Source organism: Entelurus aequoreus, linkage group LG22, assembly GCF_033978785.1.
Source record: "Entelurus aequoreus isolate RoL-2023_Sb linkage group LG22, RoL_Eaeq_v1.1, whole genome shotgun sequence".
In the NCBI taxonomy this organism is placed as follows: domain Eukaryota; kingdom Metazoa; phylum Chordata; class Actinopteri; order Syngnathiformes; family Syngnathidae; genus Entelurus; species Entelurus aequoreus.
Genome location: NC_084752.1, coordinates 3,649,562 through 3,675,650, shown reverse-complemented (window position 1 = coordinate 3,675,650; position 26,089 = coordinate 3,649,562). Strand labels below are relative to the sequence as shown.

General features: G+C 36.2%; 1 protein-coding gene across 2 annotated transcripts in view; it reads left to right on the top strand.

The window, feature by feature from the left end:
* Nucleotides 1-2,426: 2,426 nt before the first annotated feature.
* The window catches only part of LOC133639891 (tRNA (adenine(37)-N6)-methyltransferase-like), a 48,382-nt gene continuing 24,719 nt past the window's right edge, over nucleotides 2,427-26,089 (top strand). Inside the window, exons 1-2 of one of the 2 annotated variants that reach the window (XM_062033575.1) lie at nucleotides 2,427-3,046; nucleotides 7,476-7,554. In XM_062033575.1, the coding sequence (XP_061889559.1) occupies nucleotides 2,989-3,046; nucleotides 7,476-7,554 (137 nt within the window). In that variant the 5' untranslated portion in view covers nucleotides 2,427-2,988. Of the gene's footprint in view, nucleotides 3,047-7,475; nucleotides 7,555-19,842; nucleotides 20,089-26,089 lie in introns of those variants that run through there. The other variant, XM_062033576.1, reaches the window with a different exon arrangement.

The following is a 26,089-nucleotide window of genomic DNA, read 5'->3' as shown; positions in this document are numbered from 1 at the left end:
GTGAGAGTCCAGTCCATAGTAGATCTAACATAATAGTGAGAGTCCAGTCCAAAGTAGATCTAACATAATAGTGAGAGTCCAGTCCATAGTAGATCTAACATAATAGTGAGAGTCCAGTCCATAGTAGATCTAACATAATAGTGAGAGTCCAGTCCATAGTAGATCTAACATAATAGTGAGAGTCCAGTCCATAGTGGATCTAACATAATAGTGTGAGAGTCCAGTCCAAAGTAGATCTAACATAATAGTGAGAGTCCAGTCCATAGTAGATCTAACATAATAGTGAGAGTCCAGTCCAAAGTAGATCCAACATAATAGTGTGAGAGTCCAGTCCATAGTGGATCTAACATAATAGTGAGAGTCCAGTACATAGTAGATCTAACATAATAGTGAGAGTCCAGTCCATAGTAGATCTAACATAATAGTGAGAGTCCAGTCCATAGTAGATCTAACATTATAGTGAGAGTCCAGTCCAAAGTAGATCTAACATAATAGTGAGAGTCCAGTCCAAAGTAGATCTAACATAATAGTGAGAGTCCAGTCCAAAGTAGATCTAACATAATAGTGAGAGTCCAGTCCAAAGTAGATCTAACATAATAGTGAGAGTCCAGTCCAAAGTGGATCTAACATAATAGTGAGAGTCCAGTCCATAGTAGATCTAACATAATAGTGAGAGTCCATAGTGGGGCCAGCAGGAGACTATCTCGATTAATTAGTTACTATGGTCATCTAATTAGTTACTATGGTCATCTAATTAGTTGCTATGGTAATCCACGTCACAGCAGCTCAGACGAGGCACCAAGCAGTGTGGGCGGGAAGCGTTTCCACAGACGCGGAAGGAGATTTTCACAACAAAGTTCTAAAGCTTAGTGATATATCAGATGTATCAGATTTTGGTGGGTTTATTTTGTACCCTTCACGTTCATATTTCACTGTTTGTTGCATTTTTGTTGCGTTTCACTTGATTGTAAAATATGTCGATCGAAAGGTGGTGTGACATTCATATTTTGTCAATATTCAGTGTTTTATCCTTCATAGAAAAATGTAAAATTCCATTACGTTCTTTAAGGTGGTCTGTCATAATGTTTTTAGCATTCAATCAGACATTATTGTGAGGTTTTCTATTAATGTTCCTAAAAATAGATATACCGGCCCTCAGACACATTTTTTTTCTCTAAATGTGGCCCCCGAGTCAAAATAATTGCCCAGGCCTGCTCTAACATAATAGTGAGAGTCCAGTCCATAGTGGATCTAACATAATAGTGAGAGTCCAGTCCATAGTGGATCTAACATAATAGTGAGAGTCCAGTCCATAGTGGATCTAACATAATAGTGAGAGTCCAGTCCATAGTGGATCTAACATAATAGTGAGAGTCCAGTCCATAGTAGATCTAACATAATAGTGAGAGTCCAGTCCATAGTGGATCTAACATAATAGTGAGAGTCCAGTCCATAGTGGATCTAACATAATAGTGAGAGTCCAGTCCAAAGTAGATCTAACATAATAGTGAGAGTCCAGTCCATAGTGGATCCAACATAATAGTGAGAGTCCAGTCCATAGTGGATCTAACATAATAGTGAGAGTCCAGTCCATAGTAGATCTAACATAATAGTGAGAGTCCAGTCCATAGTGGATCTAACATAATCGTGAGAGTCCAGTCCATAGTAGATCTAACATAATAGTGAGAGTCCAGTCCATAGTAGATCTAACATAATAGTGAGAGTCCAGTCCATAGTGGATCTAACATAATATTGTGAGAGTCCAGTCCATAGTAGATCTAACATAATAGTGAGAGTCCAGTCCATAGTGGATCTAACATAATAGTGAGAGTCCAGTCCATAGTGGATCTAACATAATAGTGAGAGTCCAGTCCATAGTGGATCTAACATAATAGTGAGAGTCCAGTCCATAGTGGATCTAACATAATAGTGAGAGTCCAGTCCAAAGTAGATCTAACATAATAGTGAGAGTCCAGTCCATAGTGGATCCAACATAATAGTGAGAGTCCAGTCCATAGTGGATCTAACATAATAGTGAGAGTCCAGTCCATAGTAGATCTAACATAATAGTGAGAGTCCAGTCCATAGTGGATCTAACATAATAGTGAGAGTCCAGTCCATAGTGGATCCAACATAATAGTGAGAGTCCAGTCCATAGTGGATCTAACATAATAGTGAGAGTCCAGTCCATAGTAGATCTAACATAATAGTGAGAGTCCAGTCCATAGTGGATCTAACATAATAGTGAGAGTCCAGTCCATAGTGGATCTAACATAATAGTGAGAGTCCAGTCCATAGTAGATCTAACATAATAGTGAGAGGTGAGGTGGTCTGTCATAACGTTTTTAGCATCCAATCAGACATTATTGTGAGGTTTTGTATTCATGTTCATAATACACATTTTTTTTCTCTAAATGTGGCCCCCGAGTCAAAATAATTGCCCAGGCCTGGTGTAAACAGAGCGATGTGATGTCCCCATTAAGTAAGCATTGCCAGAACACACACACACACACACACACACACACACACACACACACACACACACACACACACACACACACACACACACACACGTTGGTTGAGCGTGCTGTGGGAAGATCTGCGAACACGCCCCTAACAAGCTGCCCTCCCTGGGTCAGAGATAAGTGTAATGTCTGCAAGCTCACGTCTTATTGCTCTTGCAGCACAAATGTATGAACAACATGCATCCTTCTAATATTGGATCATATTGGAAGCCTTCTGCAAAGGCGGGTCAAATGTCGCGAGTTCAACCGCCCCCCTTTTTTTGTTGTTATTTCCTGCCTTGTAACATTGTGCTTCGTTCTCTCTGTCCGAGCCGTGCCAACTCCTGCAGCTTTGTGGCGATGATAAGACCAGCCCTGCAGCGGTAATGGTTAACCAGATAATTTGAAATTTTGGGTGGGAGCAGACGACAACAGCGGGCTTCTCCCGCCTTTACCAGCACTTCATTTATAGCAGGACTTTAGCATGGACGAGACGTCGCAGCCGGAGACGGATTACAAAGGCCAGGATGAGGAAGAACAAGGTATGAGTTCTTTTGAAATGGATCAAAGTTGCATTCATTGTAATGTTTTAGGTCACAGGGGTCAAACTCAAGGCCTGGGGGGCCACATCTGGATTACCACATCATTTTATTTGGCCCTCGAAAGCCTGGGAAATAATGTTTGTCGATAAAGTGCTTTAAATGTATTAGTTTCTAAGCTTATCCATCAAATTGTACACTATATAAATGACAATATATTTTACAGTGAAATTGAGGAAGTCACTGTGGTTTTTACAGTATTTTACTGTAAATGGAAATAACAGCACCTGTTTTTTGACAATAAAATTCTGGCAACTGAGCTGCCATTTTATTATTGTGGTACCGTAAAATGTATAATTTGTTGTTTTTGCGGTAAATAACTGAATTTTACTGTAAAAAACTGGAGTACTGTTTTGCCATTTACAGTAACAGACTGTAAAATATACAGTTTGTTGTTTTTAGGGTAAAAAAACTGGCAGCTCAGTTGCAAGAATTTTACCGTAAAACAGCAGTTTTCTATTTACAGTAAAAAAAAGAAGTAAATTTCACAGTAAAATTCTGGCAACTGAGCTGCCATTTTATCAATGTAAAAAAAACGTGGTACCGTTTTGCCATTTACAGTAATACACTGTAAAATTTTCAGTTTAATATTTTTACAGTAAAAAAAAAGGCAGCTCAGTTGCCATAATTTTACTGTAAAAAACATTTTTAAAAAAAGTTAATTTTAAAGTAAAATTCTTTGAACTGATCGGACACTTTTTTTACCATTAAAAAAAACGGCGGTGCTGTTTTTCCATTCACAGTAATATGCTGTAAAACATTTATTATTGCAACTGAGCTGCCGTTTTGCCATTTACAGTAATACACTGTAAAATCTTCAGTTTAATGTTTTTACAGTAAAAAAAAAAAAAAAGGCAGTTCAGTTGCCATACTTTTACTGTAAAAAAACATTTTTAAAAAAAGTTAATTTTAAAGTAAAATTCTTTGAACTGATCGGACACTTTTTTACCATAAAAAAACGGCGGTGCTGTTTTTCCATTCACAGTAATATGCTGTAAAAATTGTATTATTGCAACTGAGCTTCCAGTTTTACTGTAAAGAACTGTGGTACCGTTTTGCCATTTACAGTAATATGCTTTAAAATCTTCAGTTTAATGTTTTTACAGTAGAAAAAAAATGGCAGCTCAGTTGCCATACTTTTACTGTAAAAAAACATTTAAAAAAAAAGTAAATTTTAAAGTAAAATTCTTTGAACTGATCGGACACTTTTTTTTACCATAAAGCAGCGGTACTGTTTTTCCATTCACAGTAATATGCTGTAAAAAATGTATTATTGCAACTGAGCTGCCAGTTTTACTGTAAAGAACTGTGGTACCGTTTTGCCATTTACAGTAACACACTGTAAAATCTGATGTTTTTACAGTAAAAAAAAAAGGCAGCTCAGTTGCCATATTTTTACTGTAAAAAACTTTTTTTTTTTTTAAAGTTAATTTTAAAGTAAAATTCTTTGAACTGATCGGACCGTTTTTTTTTACCATAAAAAAACAGCGGTACTGTTTTTCCATTCACAGTAATATGCTGTAAAAAATGTATTATTGCAACTGAGCTGCCAGTTTTACTGTAAAGAACTGTGGTACCGTTTTGCCATTTACAGTAATACACTGTAAAATCTTCAGTTTAATGTTTTTACAGTAGGAAAAAAAAAGGCAGCTCAGTTGCCAGGATTTTACCATAAACAAGCAGTTTTCCGTTTACAGTAAAAAAAAATAGAGAGTACATTTTACGGTACAATTCTGGCAACTGAGCAGCCACTTTTTTACGGCAAAAAACTGTGGTACTGTTTTTACATTTACAGTAATACGCTGTAAAAACCACCGTAAATTTTACATTAAAATTCTGGCAACCCAGCTGCCAGTTTTTTACTGTAAAAACTGTGGTACCGCTTAGCCACACCGTAAAATGTATAATTTGTGGTTTTTGCGGTAAATAAGTGAATTTTACTGTAAAAAAACTGGAGTACTGTTTTGCCATTTACAGTAACAGACTGTAAAATATACAGTGTGTTGTTTTCACGGTAAAAAACTGGCAGCTCAGTTGCCAGAATTTTACCGTAAAACAGCAGTTTTCTATTTACAGTAAAAAAAAAAAGTAAATTTCACAGTAAAATTCTGGCAACTGAGCTGCCATTTTATCACTGTAAAAAAAACGTGGTACCGTTTTGCCATTTACAGTAACACACTGTAAAATCTGATGTTTTTACAGTAAAAAAAAAAGGCAGCTCAGTTGCCATATTTTTACTGTGAAAAACTTTTTTTTTTTTTAAGTTAATTTTAAAGTAAAATTCTTTGAACTGATCGGACACTTTTTTTTTTACCATAAAAAAACAGCGGTACTGTTTTTCCATTCACAGTAATATGCTGTAAAAAAATGTATTATTGCAACTGAGCTGCCAGTTTTACTGTAAAGAACTGTGGTACCGTTTTGCCATTTACAGTAATACGCCGTAAAATCTAAAATTTGTTGTTTAACGGTAAATAACTGGCAGCTCCGTTGCCAGGATTTGACCATAAACAAGCAGTTTTCTGTTTACAGTAATAAAAAAAAAAAGAGTAAATTTTACGGTACAATTCTGGCAACTGAGCAGCCAATTTTTTACTGCAAAAAACTGTGGTACTGTTTTTACATTTACAGTAATACGCTGTAAAAACCACCGTACATTTTACAGTAAAATTCTGGCAACCCAGCTGCCAGTTTTTTACTGCAAAAACTGTGGTACCGCTTAGCCATTTACAGTGATACACCGTGAAATTTATAATTTGTTGTTTTTGCGGTAAATAACTGAATTTTACTGTAAAAAACTGGAGTACTGTTTTGCCATTTACAGTAACAGACTGTAAAATATACAGTTTGTTGTTTTTACGGTAAAAAACTGGCAGCTCAGTTGCAAGAATTTTACCGTAAAACAGCAGTTTTCTATTTACAGTAAAAAAAAAAGTAAATTTCACAGTAAAATTCTGGCAACTGAGCTGTCACTTTTTTACAGGAAAAAAAACTGGCACTGCTTTTACATTTAGAGTAATATGTTGTAAAAAAAAAAACAACAACATACATTTTACAGTAAAGAAGCAGTTTTCTGTTTACAGTAAAAAAAAAAAGAGTTAATTTTACGGTAAAATTCTGGCAACTGACCTGCCAGTTTTTTTACTGTAAAACTGTGGTACCGCTTTGCCATTTACAGTGATACACTGTAAAATGTATAACTTGTGTGATTTTACCGTAAAGAAGCAGTTTTCCGTTTACAGTAAAAAAAAATTAAAAAAAGAGTAAATTTTACTGTAAAATTCTGGCAACTGAGCAGCCACTTTTTTACTGCAAAAAACTGGTACTGTTTTTGCATTTACAGTAATATGCTGTAAAAACCACCATACATTTTACAGTAAAATACAGAGCCCCTAAAGGGACATGGGGGAAATCTATTTTTTTATACGCACAAGAAACTTTTTATAAAGTTATTAAAAAATATATATATATTTCTAATTTTTTGTTTTGAATTTTTTTTTTAAAGAAACTGTCTCGTGCGCACAAGAAACTTTCTCGTGCGCACGAGATAATGTCTAAAAAAAATTACAAAAATTTTTTAAAATTATAAAAAAAACATTTTTTTATTTTTATAACTTTATAAAATGTTTCTCGTGCGCACGAGATATATGTCTAAAAATACAAAAATTGTTTTTTTAAAATTATAAAAAATTTTTTTTTTTTTTTTATAACTTCATAAAAAGTTTCTCGTTTCTTGTGCGCACGAGATACATGTCTAAAAAATAAATAAATAAAAATAAAAATTTTTTTTTTTTAAAGTTCCCCCATGTCCCTTTAGGGGCTCCGTAGTAAAAAGCTCAGTTGCCAGAATTTTACTGTAAAAAAGTATTTTTTTATTTATAGTAAAAAAACCGTTATATTTTACAGGGAAACTCTGGCAATTTAGCTGCCAGTTTTTACGGTAAAATTGATAGATCTTTTTTTTTTTACATCATAGGTAAAGGTAAATCAAATAGGAAATAGTGTAATAATATCATTCATTGTTAGGTCCAACATAACTGCGATGTGGCCTTAAATGAAAACAAGTTTGACACCCCAGTCTTTGGTTGTGGTATGACCAACCAGGTTGTGGTACGACCAACCAGGTTGTGGTACGACCAACCAGGTTGCGGTATGACCAACCAGGTTGTGGTACGTCACACCCATGGTTTCTCGAAAAACTTTTATTTCTAAAGGCTTCTTCATTGTTTTTTAAGTCGAACCGACCTTTTGAATGATGCTGTGGTTATGTGTTGTACCACAACCTGGATGATGGACAATGTAGACCAAAGGACCAATGACTGTAGTTCCCCACAGCGATAGTGATTGTTTGGGTTCTCTTCCTTTTTCAAAGGTGGGATCCGCCGCCGCCTGAGGGACAGGTCGCTTCTCAAGAAGAGGAAAGCCGAAGCAGAGGAGAAGGAAACTTACCAGTGGGTTTTGGGGTAAATTGGTCAAAGTAGTCCAGGAAATATCTTGCAGTCTGGGGTTTTCATTGTTCTTTTTTTAGCTATGTCAAACGATTACAGGTCAAAGATTGTGTTCATTCCTTTACGTTACGATTTCAATCTTCACTACTGGTTTTTAATTTGCAATTTCAGTAACTGTCCACCAGGTAGCGCTACTTTGTCCCGTACAAGCAAAGCATACAGCAACATTTCTTAATTTGTTTTTCACACTGTAGAAAAATAACAATCTCAGGGACTAGCAAATCTAACAATTTGAATCAAATAATTGATTCGTTAATAATTAAAATGTTATTTTTTTTCAAATTAAAAAAACAATCTTGCCCATGAAGTGGTTAAAATCCCCAAAATACGATAACTTTTTGATCTGTAAACGTCAGGCTGAAGGAGTAAAGGTTTGACATGAAAACATTTTTTTAAATGTGATATTTTAACAGCTTAAAATTTTTGGGAAGCTTTTTGATTGATTGATTGATTGGAACTTTTATTAGTAGATTGCACAGTACAGTACATATTCTGTACAATTGACCACTAAATGGTAACACCCGAATACGTTTTTCAACTTCGGGGTCCCCGTTAATCAATTCATGGTAATATTGTTTGGCCTAAGGCTTAGAACCTCACATGTAGTTTTTAACACTGTAAACTTCAACGTAACCATAACAAAGAAGTAAGAAATCCATTAATTTAATTAGGAAAAATATGGATTAATTTTATTTTTACAGCAACTTTTTAAGCTGACATTTTTTGGCGTTAGAACCTCCAGTGTAGTTTTTTTTAAACGCTGTAAACCCCATTTTATCAGGGTAAAGTAGCAAGAAATCAACTCATTTAATGTGAAAAATAATTCTAATTAATTTTTTTTACAGCAGTTTTGGGAAGCTGACATGTTTTGGTCTTAGAACTTCAATTGTAATTCTTTAACACTGTAAACCCCACTGTAACCAGGCCAAAGTAGTCAGAAATTGACTTATGTGGAAAAAAATGGATTGTTGATATTTTTGCAGCAGTTTTTGGGAAGTTAACATTTTTTGCCTTTACAACCTCCAGTTTAGTTTTTTTTTTTCCCACTGTAAAACCCACTGCAACCAGGCTAAAGTAGCAAGAAATCAACTCATTTAATGTGGAAAATAATTTCAATTATTATAGATTAATGACAGAAGTTTTTGGGAAGCTAACATTTTTTGCCCTTAGAACCTCCAGTGTAGTTTTTTAACATTGGAAAACCCACTGTAATCAGGCTAAAGTAGTAAGAAATCAACTTATTTAATGTAGAATAAATATGGAATAATTATATTTTTGCTGCAGTTTTTGGGAAGCTGACCTTTTTTGGCAGTAAAACCTCAAGTGTAGTTTTTTAACACTGTAAACCCCACTATAACCAGGCTGAAGTAGAAAGAAGTTAGACGTGTTTATTGTGGAAAATAATTTTAATTGTTTATGTTTTATAGCAGTTTTTGGGAAGCTGACATTTTTTAGACTTAAAACCTCCAGTGTAGTTTTTTTCCACTGTAAAACCCACGAGGCTAAAGTAGCAAGAAATCAACTCATTTAATGTGGAAAATAATGATAATTATTATGGGTTAATGATATTATTACAGCAGTTTTTGGGAAGCTAACATGTTTTGCCCTTTGAACCTCCAGTGTAGTTTTTTTTTAACACTAATCAGGCTAAAGTAGTAAGAAATCAACTTATTTAATGTGGAATAAATATGGGTTAATTATATTTTTACTGCAGTTTTTGGGAAGCTGACTTTTTTTTAGCAGTAGAACCTCAAGTGTAGTTTTTTAACACTATAAACCCCACTGTAACCAGATTGAAGTAGAAATAAATTAGATGTGTTTATTGTGGAAAATAATTTTAATTTTTTATATTTTTATAGCAGTTTTTGGGAAGCTGACATTTTTTGGACTTAAAACTTCCAGTGTAGTTTTTTTCCACTGTAAAACCCATGAGGCTAAAGTAGCAAGAAATCAACTCATTTAATGTGGAAATTAATTATAATTATTATAGATTAATGATATTATTACAGCAGTTTTTGGGAAGCTAACATGTTTTGCCCTTTGAACCTCCAGTGGAGTTTTTTTTAACACTGTAATTAGGCTAAAGTAGTAACAAATCAACTTATTTAATGTGGAATAAATATGGATTAATTATATTTTTACTGCAGTTTTTGGGAAGCTGACATTTTTTGGCTGTAGAACCTCAAGTGTAGTTTTTTTAACACTGTAAACCCCACTGTAACCAGATCGAAGCAGAAATAAATTGGACGTGTTTATTGTGGAAAATAATTTTAATTGTTTATATTTTTATAGCAGTTTTTGGGAAGCTGACATTTTTTGGACTTAAAACTTCCAGTGTAGTTTTTTTCCACTGTAAAACCCACGAGGCTAAAGTAGCAAGAAATCAACTCATTTAATGTGGAAATTAATTATAATTATTATAGATTAATGATATTATTACAGCAGTTTTTGGGAAGCTAACATGTTTTGCCCTTTGAACCTCCAGTGTAGTTTTTTTTAACACTAATCAGGCTAAAGTAGTAAGAAATCAACTTATTTAATGTGGAATAAATATGGGTTAATTATATTTTTACTGCAGTTTTTGGGAAGCTGACTTTTTTTTAGCAGTAGAACCTCAAGTGTAGTTTTTTAACACTATAAACCCCACTGTAACCAGATTGAAGTAGAAATAAATTAGATGTGTTTATTGTGGAAAATAATTTTAATTTTTTATATTTTTATAGCAGTTTTTGGGAAGCTGACATTTTTTGGACTTAAAACTTCCAGTGTAGTTTTTTTCCACTGTAAAACCCATGAGGCTAAAGTAGCAAGAAATCAACTCATTTAATGTGGAAATTAATTATAATTATTATAGATTAATGATATTATTACAGCAGTTTTTGGGAAGCTAACATGTTTTGCCCTTTGAACCTCCAGTGGAGTTTTTTTTAACACTGTAATTAGGCTAAAGTAGTAACAAATCAACTTATTTAATGTGGAATAAATATGGATTAATTATATTTTTACTGCAGTTTTTGGGAAGCTGACATTTTTTGGCTGTAGAACCTCAAGTGTAGTTTTTTTAACACTGTAAACCCCACTGTAACCAGATCGAAGCAGAAATAAATTGGACGTGTTTATTGTGGAAAATAATTTTAATTGTTTATATTTTTATAGCAGTTTTTGGGAAGCTGACATTTTTTGGACTTAAAACTTCCAGTGTAGTTTTTTTCCACTGTAAAACCCACGAGGCTAAAGTAGCAAGAAATCAACTCATTTAATGTGGAAATTAATTATAATTATTATAGATTAATGATATTATTACAGCAGTTTTTGGGAAGCTAACATGTTTTGCCCTTTGAACCTCCAGTGCAGGTTTTTTTAACACTCTAATCAGGCTAAAGTAGTAAGAAATCAACTTATTTAATGTGGAATAAACATGGATTCATTATATTTTTACTGCAGTTTTTGGGAAGCTGACATTTTTTGGCAGTAGAACCTCAAGTGTAGTTTTTTAATACTGTAAACCCCACTGTAACCAGGCTGAAGTAGAAATAAATTAGACGTTTTTATTGTGGAAAATAATTTTAATTGTTTATATTTTTATAGCAGTTTTTGGGAAGCTGCCGTTTTTTTGGACTTAAAACCTCCAGTGTAGTTTTTTTTTCCACTGTAAACCCCACTGTAAGGAGGCTAAAGTAGCAAGAAATCAACTCAATACTGTGGAAAATAATTATAATTATTATGGATTAATGATATTATTACAGCAGTTTTTGGGAAGCTAACATTTTTTGCCATTCGAACCTCCAGTGTAGTTTTTTTAACACTCTAATCAGGCTAAAGTAGTAAGAAATCAACTCATTTAATGTGGAATAAATATGGATTAATTATATTTTTACTGCAGTTTTTGGGAAGCTGACATTTTTTTGCGTTAGAGCCTCAAGTGTAGTTTTTTTACACTGTAAACCCCACTTTAACCAGATTGAAGTAGAAATAAATTGGACGTGTTTATTGTGGAAAATAATTTTGTTTATATTTTTATAGCAGTTTTTGGGAAGCTGACATTTTTTTGGACTTAAAACCTCCAGTGTAGTTTTTTTTCCACTGTAAACCCCACTGTAAGGAGGCTAAAGTAGCAAGAAATCAACTAATTTAATGTGGAATAAATATGGATTCATTATATTTTTACTGCAGTTTTTGGGAAGCTGACATTTTTTGGCAGTAGAACCTCAAGTGTAGTTTTTTAATACTGTAAACCCCACTGTGACCAGGCTGAAGTAGAAATAAATTAGACGTTTTTATTGTGGAAAATAATTTTAATTGTTTATATTTTAATAGCAGTTTTTGGGAAGCTGCTATTTTTTTGGACTTAAAACCTCCAGTGTAGTTTTTTTCCTACTGTAAACCCCACTGTAAGGAGGCTAGAGTAGCAAGAAATCAACTAATTTAATGTGGAATAAATATGGATTAATTATATTTTTACTGCAGTTTTTGGGAAGCTGACGTTTTTTGGCGTTATAACCTCCGGTGTAGTTTTTTAACACTGTAAACCCCACTGTAACCAGATTGAAGTAAAAATAAATTGGGCGTGTTCATTGTGGAAAATAATTTTAATTGTTTATATTTTTATAGCAGTTTTTGGGAAGCTGACATTTTTTTGGACTTAAAACCTCCAGTGTAGTTTTTTTCCACTGTAAAACCCACGAGGCTAAAGTAGCAAGAAATCAACTCATTTCTTGTGGAAATTAATTATAATTATTATAGATTAATGATATTATTACAGCAGTTTTTGGGAAGCTAACATGTTTTGCCCTTTGAACCTCCAGTGCAGGTTTTTTTAACACTCTAATCAGGCTAAAGTAGTAAGAAATCAACTCATTTAATGTGGAATAAATATGGATTCATTATATTTTTACTGCAGTTTTTGGGAAGCTGACATTTTTTTGCGTTAGAGCCTCAAGTGTAGTTTTTTAACACTGTAAACCCCACTGTAACCAGATTGAAGTAGAAATAAATTGGACGTGTTTATTGTGGAAAATAATTTTAATTGTTTATATTTTTATAGCAGTTTTTGGGAAGCTGCCATTTTTTTGGACTTAAAACCTCCAGTGTAGTTTTTTTCCACTGTAAACCCCACTGTAAGGAGGCTAAAGTAGCAAGAAATCAACTAATTTAATGTGGAATAAATATGGATTAATTATATTTTTACTGCAGTTTTTGGGAAGCTGACGTTTTTTGGCGTTATAACCTCCGGTGTAGTTTTTTAACACTGTAAACCCCACTGTAACCAGATTGAAGTAGAAATAAATTGGGCGTGTTTATTGTGGAAAATAATTTTAATTGTTTACATTTTTATAGCAGTTTTTGGGAAGCTGCCATTTTTTGGACTTAAAACCTCCAGTGTAGTTTTTTTCCACTGTAAAACCCACTGTAAGGAGGCTAAAGTAGCAAGAAATCAACTAATTTAATGTGGAATAAATATGGATTAATTATATTTTTACTGCAGTTATTGGGAAGCTGACGTTTTTTGGCGTTATAACCTCCGGTGTAGTTTTTTAACACTGTAAACCCCACTGTAACCAGATTGAAGTAGAAAAAAAATTGGGCGTGTTTATTGTGGAAAATAATTTTAATTGTTTATATTTTTATAGCCGTTTTTGGGAAGCTGCCATTTTTTTGGACTTAAAACCTCCAGTGTAGTTTTTTTCCTACTGTAAACCCCACTGTAACGAGGCTAAAGTAGCAAGAAATCAACTAATTTAATGTGGAATAAATATGGATTAATTATATTTTTACTGCAGTTTTTGGGAAGCTGACGTTTTTTGGCGTTATAACCTCCGGTGTAGTTTTTTAACACTGTAAACCCCACTGTAACCAGATTGAAGTAGAAATAAATTGGGCGTGTTTATTGTGGAAAATAATTTTAATTGTTTATATTTTATAGCAGTTTTTTGGGAAGCTGCCATTTTTTGGACTTAGAACCTCAAGTGTAGTTTTTAAACACTGTTTTTGGGAAGCTAACATTTGTAGGCCTTGGAACTTCAAGTGTAGTTTTTAACACTATAAACCACACCGTAACCAGGTCAAAATAGCAGAAATGGTATTATTGAACATGGAACAAAATATGGATTATTGATATATTTCCAGCAGTTTTTGGGAAGCTGACATTTTGTGGCCTTAGAACCTCTAGTTTTTAAACACTGTTTTTGGGAAGGTAACATTTGTAGGCCTTGGAACTTCAAGTGTAGTTTTTAACACTATAAACCACACCGTAACCAGGTCAAAATAGCAGAAATGGTATTATTGAAAATGAAACAAAATATGGATTATTGATATATTTCCAGCAGTTTTTGGGAAGCTGACATTTTTTGGCCTTAGAACCTCCAGCGTAGTATTTCTAACACCTTAAACCACCCTGCAACCAGGCCAAAGTAGTAACAAATCAATTTATTGAACGTGGAAAAAGTATACAGTACATCTTATATATTTTTACATCAGTTTATGGGAAGCTGACATAATTTTTTGCCATTTTTGGCCATTTTTTTAAATAAAAAAAACATTGTAGCTTTGTAAACATACTGCCATTTTAAGTCTTAAAACCCCCCAACTATTTGCTATGTATATTTTAGGCTGAAGTTTGAAAGTACGCCTCTTTAAAATGGGGGAGGAAATTGATATATGATATTTTTAACGTGGTTTTGAGTAAAGCGGACATAAAAATAATGAGAGCTTGATGTGGTCTCCTTTAGCGTTAACGCCACTTTGGATACTTATCAATGCACTGCGTCTGTTGAATGTGGGGCAGAAGCTGCTACCAAAGGTTAGTCTGGTCTAGCCGTCTCTATTGACGCCACACATCCAGGTCAAGGACTTTGCACTATTGGCTTTGCAAAGGCATCACAAAAGAGCTTTTTTGATCCACATAGTTGAAGCTGGTCCCCTTTTGGTGGCTCCTTTCAGGCTGGAGAGCCCGAGGAAAAGACAGAGGGCTGAAGGCAGCAAAAGGAGGGGGAGGCCCAGGAAGAATGCCGGTACATCAGAGAGCTCTTTCACCCAGGAAGGTCCTGCTGTGGTGGTGCTCACAGGACCAGAAGAGGCAATGCCGGCGATAACGTCGGACCCTCAGGAAGCAGAACCCCTACTGCCGGACGATGTCCTTACTCCGGGTTTCATGTCGCCTCCAGATGCTCTCATCGTAGTTCCTCCAGCTCCGAACCAAGACCAGTCCAGCGCTCCAGCTCCATATCGAGCTACCGAACCAGGTCCAGATCTAGCTACTGAACCAACTTCAACTCCAGATCGAGCTACTGAACCAGGTCCAGATCTAGCTACCGAACCAACTTCAACTCCAGATCGAGCTACCGAACCAGGTCCAGATCCAGCTACCGAACCAACTCCAGCTCTAGATCGAGTTACCGAACCAGATCCTGATCTAGCTACTGAACCAGCTTCAGCTCCAGATCCAGCCCCCGAACCAGATTTCGCTCCAGATGCTCTTCTAGTCTCGGCTCAATCCCAAGCTCCCGCTCCTGAACCGGCCAGCGTTTCTTCCGTCGTCCCTCCACAGGTGGAGACCCTCATGTCCTCTAGCTCACAAACCAAGGGGGAAACCTTTGACCAGGTCCTCATCGAGGATTTAGGCCCAGATGTCGAAGCGGACGAGGTTGTAGTCCAGGATAAAGGAGCTGATGAAGGTGACTTAAGTTTCAATTCAAAATGTCTGTCCAGAAATATGCATCTGTTTAAATATGAACCACTTCTTATCTCTCCAGATACGAGCGAAGGACCGTCCAATAACGAGCCCAAACAAAACCAGATAGTCACAATCCCGTCCTTGTCCTCGCTGTCAGTGCCGCAAGAATATCTCTCAGGAAACTGACTTTTGATGCTCTAAGGCTGTGTTCAAACTCGTGGTTTGGTACTTTGGTAAACATGTTTAAACTAGCTCTAAGTCAGACCTACATAGAGGTTTTTGTTTCATGTCTCTACGATATTCGTAGTGGGAGTTAGAGGAAGTTGTGTCTGTGTTTTTTTCCTAGGTGCTGCGGCACAGTGGTAAAATCACAGCAGCGGAGCAGCATCAGTGCAGCGGGTCTTTGAAGGCTCGTAAAATCAAAACCGTAGCACTTATCGAAACGCTTTCGTCAACTTTTACTTCCTGCTTCACGTTCCCACTGCTATTGTTTCCATGGGACCAAAGACTGCAGAGTAAAGAACATAAAGTAAAGACTTGATTCGTAACATACTATATATATATATGTATATATATGTAACTCAAACCCCATGCAGTCTGCTGGGCTATAGGTTTTATTTTTAGGGACCGAGTCCCTTTGGGACAGAGGACCCTATTGTATTTCTAGCGTTTTATTATTATACCGCCGCCTCCTTGAGTTGTAATTTGACTCTCTTAACATGCTTCAAAACTCACCAAATTGGACACACACATCAGGACTAGCGAAAATTGCGATCTAATCAAAAAACCAAACCCCAAAACTTAAAATTGCGCTCTAGCGCTCCCTCGGAAGAAAACACGGACAAAACTGCCTGTAACTCCCAGTAGGAATGTCATAGAGACGTGAAACAAAACCTCTATGTAGGTCTCACTTAGACCTAGATTTCATACACTGACAACCCCCAGCAAAAATCAACAGGAAGTTTGCAATTCCCCCTTCAAAACAAAAGTTGTGTAAAAACAGTCACCTTTTTTCAAACATTATCTCCTCTGAGCGCGTTTGACGTGTCGGCTTCAAATTAGCACAGGAGAGAGATTGAACCCTTCTGATTAAAAATTGATGAAAGAGTTTTAAAGACTGCTCGGTTTGGATTTTATGAGCCTTCAAAGTCGGTCCCGTCCATCGCTGCTTGCATCTTTAATTATTTTATGCTATTTAAAAACAGCTTGGATTTCACCAAAAGCTTCCATAAAGAATTTTTGTTGTCGCAGAGAAACTATTTTTTTAGGGTCCGCCTGTACCATGTATAAAGGACTCCCACAGGGAGTCCTTTGTACATGGACAAAGGACACTATTGTTATTGTAAGGTTTATTATTATTATTCCGCAGCTTTGCGCACTACTTTGCCCCTCTTAACATGCTTCAAAACTCACCAAATTTGACACACACATAGAAAAACGTGCCCCAACCACTTTAGTAAAAAAAAACTAAAAAAAATTGCGCTCCAGCGCCCCCTAGGAAGAAAACTGCCTGTAACTCCCAGTACGAATGTCGTAGAGACATGAAACAAAAACTTCTATGTAGGTCTCACTTAGATGTACATTTCATAATTTAACATCATCGGGCAAAAACCAACAGGAAGTTGGCAATTTCCCCTTCAAGACAAAAAATGACTAAAAACACTAAATTTTGCCTCTTTGAGGTGTAATTTGACCCCTTTAAAATACTTCAAAACTCACCAAACTTCTCACACACATCAGGACTGGTGGAAATTGCGATCTAAAAAAAAACCAAACTCCAAAACACAGACAAAACTGCTTCTCAGAGGAAAACACAGACAAAACTGCTTGTAACTTCCGGTAGGAACGTCTTAGAGACATGAAACAAAAACCTCTACGAAGGCCTCACTTAGACCTACATTTCATAGATTGACATCCTTCAACAAAAATCAACAGGAAGTTTGCTATCCCTCCTTCAAAACACATTTTTTGTTTAATCCGGTCACCAAACATCAAACATTATCTCCTCCGAGCGCGTTTGTCGTTTCGGCTTCAAACTACTACAGGAGAGAGATTGAACCCTTCTGATTAAAAGTTGACGACGCCGTTTTGGAAGGTGCTACGGTTTTGATTTTACGAGCCTTCAAAGACCCGCTGCGCTGATGCTTCTCCGCTGCCTATAATGACAACGTGAAATGGAATTGTTTCTTTTTTGTCCTCAAAATTCTACACACAATACCCTATAATGACAACGTGAAATGGATCCGCTGCTGTGATTTTACGCGCCTTCAAAGAAAACAACCACTGTGCCGCAGCACCTAGGGAAAAAACACAGACACAACTTCCTCTAACTCCCAGTACGAATATCGTAGAGACACGAAACAAAAACCTCTATGTAGGTCTCACTCAGGACTACCACTGGACAAAAGTATTGGGACACCTAGGACTAGCACCTGCCAAAATGCGGACCCGACCAACGCTGCTTGCAGCTTTAATTTTATATGCTATTACGTACAGATTTGTCATTTCTGCATGCTTTTTTTTTTTTGCTGTCACCTTTAACGCTGCTCCGTCCGTGCCTTTATTGCTTTCGCCTTTAAACTCAAGTGAACCGGACCGCCCTCTAGTTCACTTGCAAGCGGGCCCGAGCAGTCTTGGTCTGCCCGCTTCGTTGCACAACAGAATTGGAATGATCGCCTTTGCACTGTCAATCAAGTGTGACCAACGCAGCAGAGTTCTTTTCTGACATGACAAGTGCGAACGCACCTCGAAGCACCGCCGCGTCGTTTTATTGACGTTCCTTTCAGTTTCGTATTTTTAGTGCAAGCTGAATAAAGAGGAAATTAATGAGTTTATTTAAATTAAATCCATGGATTTTGTTTGCTAACTGTTTGTTGTTTGTTGGATTGTACTTATCTCATGCAACAATATCAATGTTCAACCATGGATTTATTTGTGCTAATTTGTAGCCGTTTTTTTTCACCTAATAAACGATATTGCTTTAGCCTTTAAACTCATGAGCCTCTTCATTTTTGTCACATCAGTACTTAGCATTCTCGTGAATATGCATAATTTACATTTAGTGTTACATTTCATCTACTTGCTTTTGCATCCGCACATTTTTTTGTTAAGGCACAAGACATTAAAACAACGTTGAGAACTTGTTGAATTAGGTCCTGACGTTGAGCAACTCAATCCTTTGATGACGTTTATTCAATGTTGGGTTCTGACGTTGATTTGAACATTGAAATTTGGTCATTTCCCAACCAACAACGTTGAAACAACATGCTGTTTGACAACGTTTAATCAATGTTGGGTTCTGACGTTGATTTGACCATTGAATTTTGGTCATTTCCCAACTAATATTCTACAACACAAATACAACGTTGAAACAACATGCTTTTTGATGACCTTTAATCAAAGTCAGTTTGTGATGTTGATTTGAACATTGAAATTTGGTCATTTCCCAACCAACAAGGTGGGACAACATGCTTTTTGACAATGTTTAATTAATGTTGGGTTCTGACGTTGATTTGACCATTGGATTTTGGTCATTTCCCAACTAATATTGTACAACACAAATACAACGTTGAAACAACGTGCTTTTTGATGACGTTTAATTAATGTTGGGTTCTGACGTTGATTTGACCATTGAATTTTGGTCATTTCCGAACTAATATTCTACAACACAAATACAACGTTGAAACAACATGCTTTTTGACAATGTTTAATTAATGTTGGGTTCTGACGTTGATTTGACTATTGAATTTTGGTCATTTCCCAACTAATATTCTACAACACAAATACAACGTTGAAACAACATACTTTTTGACGAAAAGTTCGGCCATTGAAATTTGGTCATTTCCCAACCAACAACGTGGAACAACATGCTTTTTGACAACGTTTAATTAATGTTGGGTTCTGACGTTGATATGACCATTGAATCTTGGTCATTTCCCAACTAATATTCTACAACACAAATACAACTTTGAAACAACATGCTTTTTGACAATGTTTAATCAATGTTGGGTTCTGACGTTGATATGACCATTGAATTTTGGTCATTTCCCAACTAATATTCTACAACAAAAATACAACGTTGAAACAACGTGCTTTTTGATGACCTTTATTGAAAGTTAGGTTGTGACATTGATTTGACCATTGAAATGTGGTCATTTCCCAACCAACAACGTGGATTCAACGTTGGACATCAACGTTGTTTCAATTCACAAATACAAAACTGCAATAAAAAAGCTACTATTTAATGTAATCTAAATATTTGTATGTATGTGAATGTAATATCATCACCTTAATATTTATTAATATTTAACAACAATAACAAAGATATTTGCGACAATAAACATACAGCTGGAAATTATTGTTCTGCCCTCTGCTGGTAAAAATAAATTGCAGCGTCCTACAATGGAATCTATTCATCATTTTTCCCCCCTAGAGGATGATTGATTAAACACCTTGTAATAAAGAAAAAGAAAATAATAATTCTAGCAAGAATGGGTGAAAAAAGATAGACGAGACAAAACGTGACGAGCTGTTCTCGTTGACACACCCTTGATGCAGTACCCACAATGACCATAGGAGGCAGTAGCGTGCTGTACAGCATTTATTTAGGTTGTAAAAGAAGAGTCGCGTTGCGTAACGTGTGTTGCGTTTGCTAACTGCTAGCAAAAAAAAAAAAGCTATTATTTTGAAACTGTAATTATTGTTTTTGTGTCCAAAATGAGTCCTGCCTGCGACTGCTGCGTGGAACACGTAAGCTCACTGAAACGGCAGGTGTCTGTGATGCGGAAGGAAATCAAGAATCTTCGGTAAGCCGTCTTTAAAGTTACTTAAAGTCGTAACGACGCAATGCCGTTCGATTGTCACGCAAACTAGTGTTTTTATGCCGTGGGAGATGACGTAATGTCACCCAATTGGGTTTAAAATATTTTTTGCTAACCAGTAATTATAATCCGCAAATAATGTGCCGTTGTTGAGTGTCTGTGCTGTCTAGAGCTCGGCAGAGTCACCGTGTAATACTCTTCCATACCAGTAGGTGGCAGCATTGATTGATTGAGACTTGTATTAGTAGATTGCACAATACAGTACATATTCCGTACAATTGACCACTAAATGGTAACACCCCAATAAGTTTTTCAACTTGTTTAAGTCGGGGTCCACGTTAATCAATTCATGCACTGCAAAAAGTCAGTGTTCAAAAACAAGAAGGAAAAAAAATACAAAAATGAGGGGTATTTTATTTGAACTAAGCAAAATTATCTGCCAATAGAACAAGAAAATTTGGCTTGTCAAGACTTTCCAAAACAAGTAAAATTAGCTAACCTCAAACAACCCAAAAATACCTTAAAATAAGTATATTCTCACTAATAACAAGTGCACTTTTCTTGGTAGAAAAAAAAAAGAGACCTTTTTGCTCAATATGTTGAAAAATATTCTTAAATGAAGTAAATGTTAGTGCCATTATCTTGACATAATGATAAGCGCCCAGCATTACATTTCTTGAAACCAGCAAACTTATATTAAAAACTAGTTTATGGTTCTTAATGGAAAGGCAACAAGGCAAGCGCTTGTTACTCTCGGGGTCTCCTAGCCGCTCAGGCAAATCATATTGTCTAAAAATGCATTTTTCCATCAACAACATGACATCATCACGCCAAGTGCGTGCTCTTTCAGTCAATTAGTGTGCATATATACAGCCCGGCCCCCGGCCAAATTTTTATAAATCGTAATTTTGAAGAATTTATCTGAATGTGCATGAACTATTTCTGAAATGTCACATGTTAAATGTTTAAATATTAACTGTCAGTTTGCTGTACTGTGCCAACTGTACTACTATATGAGTACCTATTTTCTATTGTTTCATTGAAAATAAAACAGCAAAGTCCATTTGGCTGTCATCTGTTTTAATTATGAGACACAATTTTGTCAAAATCATGATTTTTTTTTTTATGCTTGAAATAAGAAATTATTACTTCGAAAAAGTAGTTTTCTACTTGTGAGTGTTGATGACACAGCTTTGCAACACTTGATATTCTAGTTTCAAGTAGGGCTGCAACAACTAATCGATTAAATCGATTAAAACCGATTATAAAAATAGTTGCCGATTAATTTAGTCATCGATTCGTTAGATCTATGCTTTTTAAAAAAAACAAAAACCTTTATTTATAAACTGCAACATTTACAAACAGCTGAGAAACAATAATCAAAATAAGTATGGTGCCAGTATGCTGTTTTTTTCAATAAAATACTGGAAAGGATAGAAATGTAGTTTGTCTCTTTTATCAGATTAATAATCGAAGTAATAATCGATCGATGATCAAATTAATCGTTAGTTGCAGCCCTAGTTTCAAGCATGTTTGACTCAATATAGCTCATCAAATCTCAGCAACAAGCTGTAATATCTTACTGACATCATTTAGGAGCAAAACACTTAAAACAAGTAAAACACTCTAACATAAAATCTGCTTAGTGAGAAGAATTATCTTATCAGACAGAAAATAAGCAAATATCAGCCTTATTTGAGATATTTCATCTTACCTAGATTTCAGTTTTTGCAGTGTTCTCAGTAGAATTTAGCAGGATTTTGTGGATGTCGGGAAAATGGTTTGCCGTGATCACAATATGCAGACGACAGCGGGAGGCAGTGTGCAGGTAAAAAGGTATCTAACGCTTAAACCAAAAATAAACAAAATGCGAGTGCCGCTAAGAAAAGACATTGAAGCTTAGGGATGGCTATGCAAAACTCAACTAAAACTGAAGGTAGGTCTTTATTGTCATTGCACAAGTACAACAAAACTTTGTTTTCAGCACAAACCCGTTCAAGATTAGACAAACAAACAGTGTACAGGGTTACAGAACAGGAACGCTGATGGGTCGCCACAAGGCGCCCCGTAAAAGATGGGGGAAAAAGGTAAAACGCTGGGGAAGGATGAGTAAAAAAATACAATCTAGACTGGGCTCCTAAGGGGGCCCAGTCTGGAGTGGGAAAAAACCTCCATAGCAAAGCACATATACATATTACAACGTACATCTCGAGACATCTAGCAACAGAGGGGAGGGAGTGCGAGGTCATGATGGTAGGCCGCAGCTCTCAGGCGCTGACCATCCATTCATCACCCCTATGGGATTTGCGTCGAGGGCGTTGGATTGGGGTTGGGGTAAGTGTGTGTGGCGTATATTTTTGTGGTTGCAAGTGTGTGTGTAAGCCCGTAGTGTGTCTCTGCTTCCTTGGTGTTCTTGCCAGTCAGTCCAAAGTCAACAACAACAACAGGTGTGTGTCCATGAGAGACAATAAGGGAGTTTGTTGTGTCTTCGCTGCACTGTCCTTCGGGAGAGTCTCCAAGCCAGGGAAACAATCCAAGTTAGAATGTTTTGTATGCGAGTGAAAATAAAATTAGCTTTTCACTCTAAATTGTCTATGACCGGTCCTCAAAAATCCCGCGGGGCAGACAGTCCGATGTGATCCAAAATCACAAGAGTGTTCACAGTTCTTCCCGCATCCTTTGCAGCTTTGGGGTACTTTGAAGACTGCCAGCAACTTCCAATTTTTGGACAAACCCGAGCAACGCTTACTCCAATCAGCAGATGTCCTGTTGTCATCATTCCCAATAGGTGGATATCTTCACGTCCTCCATAGAAAAGGGTCGCCAGGCACGCGGCACTCCTTCTTCTCCCAAGAGTCCGTCGCGTGTCCAGCCACAACCGCTTCGTCACGACAAGCAGGTTCCGCCAAACCCAAGATCTTGTCAATTTCCTTGAGGCCAGTTAAATAGTTCCAATGTTTAGATTTGGAGAGCAGTGCAAAAAGAAGCAACAAGAAAGTTAAGACAAGACAAAGAAGCAAGCAGGAGAGATAAGGGAGAGGGAAGGAGAGCGTCCGCCCTCCATGAGTGCCAGAGAGAAAGAAAACTGGCTGCAAAGCAAACAAAAACAGAATGCTGGACGACAGCAAAGACTTACAGCGTGTGGGAGCAGCAGACGGCGTCCACAAAGTACATCCGAACATGACATAACAATCAACAACAAAGTAGGGGCGCAAGACAAGAAGTAAAACACGACACACAGGAAAACAGCCAAAAAGTCCAAATAAGTCAGGGTGTGATGTGACAGGTGGTGACAGTACACCTACTTTGAGACAAGAGCTGTAGTGATGCATGCTTGGTTATGGTTTGGATTTAAATCCAACAATTGCGAGAAGGACTTTTTACTGCTGCTGAGTTTCATTTTTTTATGTTTTCTGTTAGTGGATTTTTCCAATGAAAAAAATGTGCCTCGGCTCAAAAAAAAAGGTTGAAAAACACTGACGAGAACAACACGTGGTTAGCGGAACAATGTCTTTTTTAATGTATATCCAATCCAAGCCACTTTATTTGTATAGCACATTTAAACAACAAAAATGTTTCCAAAGTGCTGCACAAAAACATTAAAAACAATATTCAAATATTATCCTTAGCTCCACCAATGACTGAATAAAAACCAAAAATAAATAACTATAAAGCCAATATAAAAACAATATATATATATGTTTATATGTTCATACAAATGTATACTTTGTGTCTCTTTTAAAATATGTGACAACAAGTACTAAGTGCACATATGCAACCCAATGATATACTAAAAATATGTAATAAATATTCACCAGCCAGGAAAATGTTTGGAGACACCTTCTGGGGCGCTCAATAACACGGAAAATCCTGTCCAAACTTCACTGCTATTCTTATCCTAAAAGTTCGTCAAATTTAAGATGAGTTTTTAGCTAGCATAGAAAATATTGTATACTTATTTGGTCCTAGATCAGTGGTTCTTAACCTGGGTTCGATGGAACCCTAGGGGTTCTGTGAGTCGGCCTCAGGGGTTAGGCGGAGGTCAAAACACACCCGACTCATCGTGTAAATACAAACTTCTCCCTATCGGCGTATTGCGGATACGGCAACAGCAGAAGTCACATTGATTTGCAGGTGTGTAATTTGTTGTGAGTTTATGCACTGTGTTGGTTTTGTTGTTTGAACAAGGTGATGTTCATGCACGCTTCATTTTGTGCACCAGTAAAACAAACATGGTAACACTTTAGTATGGGGAACATATTCACCATTAATTAGTTGCTTATTAACATGCAAATTAGTAACATATTGGCTCTTAACTAGTCATTATTAAGTTCTTATTAATGCTTAATTCGGCATGGCCTTATTATAACCCTAACCCTCTAACCCTGACTCTAACTCTCTAACCCTAACCCTAACCAAATAACTCTAAATTAAGTCTTTATTACTTAGAATATGTTTCCCTAGTGTCCAAATAACTCTAAATTAAGTCTTTGTTACTTAGAATATGTTCCCCATACTAAAGTGTTCCCAAAAACATATAACTTTGTCTTGAATTTGAAAAAAAACAATTTTATTTTTCACTAAAGAAGAGTTCGGTGAATGCGCATATGACACTGGTGGGGTTCGGTACCTCCAACAAGGTTAAGAACCACTGTCCTAGACATAGAGTTGAAATAATTAAATTAATGTATTGGAACGCATTTATTAGAACATGTGTGTCGTCTTAAACCCCACTTTTATTTTTAGGTATTCTGTTGTCTTTTATTGTTTTATTCTGTTTTACAGATTAGTTTTGACTTATTGTGACTTGTTTTTATTATTTGAAAATTATTTTATCAATTGTTATTTTGAAACGCTTTCAATTGAATTACTTTTTGTTGTTTAATTTATCTGCAGCAATAGTGATACCGCCGAGATGCAGATCTTTACGCTCGAATATCGAATTGTCAAATCAAAACATCGATACTTTTGATACTTTAGTTAATTGAGATAATGTATGTCGTAAGAGGAACACAGTGTAACGTAACTAAATCATTGAGATCCTGTTTATATGAAAAGCGATTGGCGCCAACTACCTTTTCTTCCGCCCGGGTAAGTACGTAATGTGCTCAGTCATTCAGTCTGTCATTTGTTTAAGAAACTTTTCTTCTTCTTCTTAGGTTCGGTCTAGTCCAGAGGTCGGCAACCCGCGGCTCTAGTCTTTAGCGCCGGCGTAGTGGCTCTCTGGAGCTTTTTCATAATTGTATGAAAAATGTAAAAAGATGAGGGGAAAAAAATATATTTTTTGTTTTAATATGCTTTCTGTAGGAGGACAAACATGACACAAACCTCCCTAATTGTTATAAATCACACTGTTTATATTAAACATGCTTCACTGATTCGAGTATTTGGCGAGCGCCGTTTTGTCCTACTAATTTTGGCGGTCCTTCAACTCACCGTAGTTTGTTTACATGTATAACTTTCTCCGACTTTCTAGGACGTATTTTGTGTTTTTTTCTGTCTCGTTTTGTCCACCAAACTTTTAACGTTGTGCATGAATGCACAAAGGTGAGTTTTGTTGATGTTATTGACTTGTGTGGAGTGCTAATCAGACATATTTGGTCACTGCATGACTGCAAGCTAATCGATGCTAACATGCTATGTAGGCTAGCTATATGTACATATTGCATCATTGTGCCTCATTTGTAGCTATATTAGAGGTCATTTAGTTTCCTTTAAGTCATCTTAATTCAATTTATATCTCATGACACACTATCTGTATGTAATATGGCTTTTAACTTTTTGCGGCTCCAGACAGATTTGTTTTTGTATTTTTGGTCCAATATGGCTCTTTCAACATTTTGGGTTGCCGACTCCTGGTCTAGTCGATGTCGACCTTGGATGATATCATGCACCAGTCTTTTCCACTCTGCTCTTTCCACCGCTCTATCTCTAATGTCATTCCTGTTGTTTTTGTAATTCCTTCCATCCACCTTTCCATCTTTGT